The following is a 3939-nucleotide window of genomic DNA, read 5'->3' on the forward strand; positions in this document are numbered from 1 at the left end:
CAGCTACTATTCCCTGATTGACTTTTCAGTAAATCTATCTCTCAGTCTCTCAGTATCCAAAGAAGATTAGTTCTAGGACCACCATCCCGCTGCCTCCACAGATACCAAAATCAGAGGATGCCCAATTCCCTCTTATAAAATGTTGCAGTATTTGCATATAATCTGCATATGTATTTCTGTATATTTTAAATCATCCCTAGATTACTTATAATACCTGATACAATATAAATGCTAAATAGCTGTAATACTGTATCTTTAAAATTTACATTATTTTTTGTTGTTGTATTATTTTTATTGTATTTTTTAAAAATATTTTCTATCTACAGTCAGTAGAATCCACGGATACAGAACCCATGGATAGGAAGGACCAACTGTATCTTTTAGTGTTTTGAGGTTCTTGAATTCTCAGGTCGTTTGCTTTCCTTTGCTTTCTCCCAAGTCTTGTTTTACAATTTACTTTAGTCATTCACTGAAACTTTAAAAAACATTAGAAAACCTCACAGTTTGTAAATCTTTTTCCCTAATACATATAACATAAGATAGGAGCTTAAATAAAGAGTTTTAGAAACTACTACAAATGTAAATGACATAGGAAAACTGAAAGGGAGAAGTGAAAGTGGGAAATTCCTCTGAATAGAGAGAGGACCATCTCATATAAATAGGCCATACCCATGGAGAAAGGACATTCTAACTGCAACCTTTCGAAGCCTTTGCTCTGGCACCACAGGTAGTAGGCGACACTGTTCGTGTTGTCAACATGACCAACAAGTGTCTCCTCCAAATTGCTCTCCTGTTGTGCTTCTCCACTACAGCTCTTTCCATGAGCTACAACTTGCTTGGATTCCTACAAAGAAGCAGCAGTTTTCAGTGTCAGAAGCTCCTGTGGCAATTGAATGGGAGGTTTGAATATTGCCTCAAGGACAGGATGAACTTTGACATCCCTGAGGAGATTAAGCAGCTGCAGCAGTTCCAGAAGGAGGACGCCGCATTGACCATCTACGAGATGCTCCAGAACATCTTTGCTATTTTCAGACAAGATTCATCTAGCACTGGCTGGAATGAGACTATTGTTGAGAACCTCCTTGCTAATGTCTATCATCAGATAAACCATCTGAAGACAGTTCTGGAAGAAAAACTGGAGAAAGAATATTTCACCAGGGGAAAATTCATGAGCAGTCTGCACCTGAAAAGATATTATGGGAGGATTCTGCATTACCTGAAGGCCAAGGAGTACAGTCACTGTGCCTGGACCATAGTCAGAGTGGAAATCCTCAGGAACTTTTTCTTCATTAACAGACTTACAGGTTACCTCCGAAACTGAAGATCTCCTAGCCTGTGCCTCTGGGACTGGACAATTACTTCAAGCATTCTTCAACCAGCAGATGCTGTTTAAGTGACTGATGGCTAATGTACTGCATATGAAAGGACACTAGAAGACTTTAAAATTGTTATTAAATTATGAGTTATTTTTATTTATTTAAATTTTATTTTGGAAAATAAATTATTTTTGATGCAAAAGTCAACATGGCAGTTTTAATTTCAATTTGATTTATATAACCATCCATATTATAAAATTGCTGAGTACCTATTAGTTGTTCTTTTTAAAATATACCTGAAAAGCAGTATACTTTCTGGCCCCTGCCTTTAAGGAATTTAAAATTCAAGAAAGCCATGTGGAATATATAAGGTAAGAGACAATAAGGGGACCTGAACCTTATGGGGGAATAAATATGGCATGAACTGCTGTGGGATTAAAAGAGAAAAGGCAAGCAGGAGGGTCTGGAACTAAACCTGGGGTTCCCATTGCTCCTACTGTGCGCTCCAGATTCTCTCATCATAAAGTTAGAGTTGAGCTAGCCATCAGGAATAGCCAGAGGAATACGTCAGCTTTTGTGTTCTCCCTAACCTCCCCATGTTATTTGGGGAATACTTTGCTCCTGCAAAGATTTTAAAATAATTTTCTGCCCCCCACCATCCCTGCAAGCTTAAGGGTGAGAAGTCCCATTTACTTCCATGACACTATTAAGCAGCAATCTCTTTATTCTGCTCATCATGGGACAGCCAAGATGTGTGGGTATCTTAGGGGAGCTGTGGGTCCCTGTCTGCTGGCATGGCACAGGCATCAGAGGAAGAAGAACCCTTTTTATAACCTAGCCATCTGGTTAGTTTTCTCCCCAGTTTTTCAAAAAACTAAGTCTGCTTCCGGTCCCCGCTGCCTTGTTCATACAGAATTCCAGGAATGTCCTGTCCAGTTTTCTGTTGCTCTGCATTGCGGACGCCACATAGTCCCTGAAGCCAAATGAAAGAGGTGCAGCAGTTTAAGTCCAGTTTCAAACCAAGCAAAAAGCCAGGAAACATAGGAGAAAGGGAAGTTTACGTGGGATAGAGAGGGCATTAATTTTTCCCAGGGCTTACACTGGGAAAAAATCAAGCTTTTCTAGGAGCTCTTTGGGCACCTGGTCAGCATGGGCCGACTGGTTAGGTTTTTGTCTTTGTACCAAAACTCGGGAACTTGGGTTATAATGGCTATTACTGCCATCAGCAGTTGCTGTTTACTGAGAAATTCTAATGAAATAGGCACTGTGCTGAGATCCCGTATAGACAATCGGATTTAATCTTCTCCACAAGCACCCCTCAGGTAAGCACAAGTACATTATTGCCATTTTACAGGAGAGGAAACTAAATCTCAAAGAAATTTAGTAACTGCCCATGGTCACATAATGATTTCATTCAGTCTCTAGTGAATGGAGATTTTAAAAAGAAGTTCAAAGGGAAGCATCATAAAAGTCTTTATTTGTATCTAGACATTTTTTCCTAGAGCAGTACAGAAATCTGAGTTCCTTTTAAAAGAAGCAGCTTTCAGGAGAAATAATCTGTTCATTAAGAGTTCCAGAGAAGCTACTACTGTGTAGACAATGAACTCAGGGCTCCCTCTTCCAGTTCAAAGAGGGTAACACATGGGCTATGCAAACAAGAAATGTCATCATGGGGGGCCTGCTGCCATTGACTCAAACCAGTCAAGCCCCACTCAAGCTTCACTCTTCCCCCCAGCTCTCCACCCCTGCTCTGCCAAAAGCCCTTCTGTAGGCGAACTCCCCTTTTTCCTGGAGTCAAGGACAAGATCAGCAAGTAGCAATGCAGAGTCCAGGCAGTGTCTAGAGCAGCCAAGAGGAAGCTAAAGAAATCTCTCTCAACAATGGGCCCCTATTGTCCACTGCTTTCTCTGGGCTGAACTGCTAAACTGGCCCAGAAACTGGCAAGTTCTTGAAAAGACCTGCTCTACCTCCGTGCTGGGGCAAGAATGACAGGAGATAGGCCACTTCTGCAGAATTAGAAATACTGTATCACAGCTTCGCATGTCAGCCCATCCAGAATGCCAAAAATAAGTCCATAACCAGTAGAAGATAAGTAACAATTAAAATTAATTCCAATAAAAATGAAGGCAATTAGCCCAAAGGTGCACATTTGCATGTGCTGAACCAATGACTAGGCATGAGGAATAAAGTAAAATAATAATATTACTTTGGCTGGCACCAGAATAAGATCTTAAGGAAAACACTCCTTGTTTAGAAAAATATCTAATGAGTTTGTAGAAAAATATCTAATGAGGCTTCACTCAATATCTAGTGAGATCTTGAGGTTATGGGTGTGGCAACAGAAAAGACAGTAAAATACCAATAGCATGTTTTGTGTGTCAGCTTTTAAGGAGAAAGGAGACAGACAGAAATCCCCCAAAGCTCTGGAACTGTGACACTACTTGGAACAAGTCAGACAGGGAAAACTTCTGCTGGTGGGAATGAAAAAAGAACTTTTCCAAACAGCGTAGCTCATGTGCAGCATGAAATTGTGTGCGCTGATGTATTGAAACTGTGTCCACCATCATCTCCAAAACTTCAATAAAAATGGCTACCACAAAAAGTCCTTATGTGCGTAAAACCT

At 40.4% G+C, this 3939-nt stretch overlaps 1 protein-coding gene across 1 annotated transcript; it reads left to right on the plus strand.

Moving 5' to 3' along the window:
- Positions 1-684: 684 nt before the first annotated feature.
- IFNB1 (interferon beta 1) lies at positions 685-1523 on the plus strand. Its single transcript, XM_054502406.1, has one exon. It carries the CDS (start codon positions 758-760, stop codon positions 1319-1321), a length of 564 nt encoding a protein of 187 aa, XP_054358381.1. The 5' UTR covers positions 685-757; the 3' UTR covers positions 1322-1523.
- Positions 1524-3939: the final 2416 nt, after the last annotated feature.

The sequence above is a fragment of the Pongo pygmaeus genome, chromosome 13 (genome assembly GCF_028885625.2).
Source record: "Pongo pygmaeus isolate AG05252 chromosome 13, NHGRI_mPonPyg2-v2.0_pri, whole genome shotgun sequence".
Classification (NCBI taxonomy): domain Eukaryota; kingdom Metazoa; phylum Chordata; class Mammalia; order Primates; family Hominidae; genus Pongo; species Pongo pygmaeus.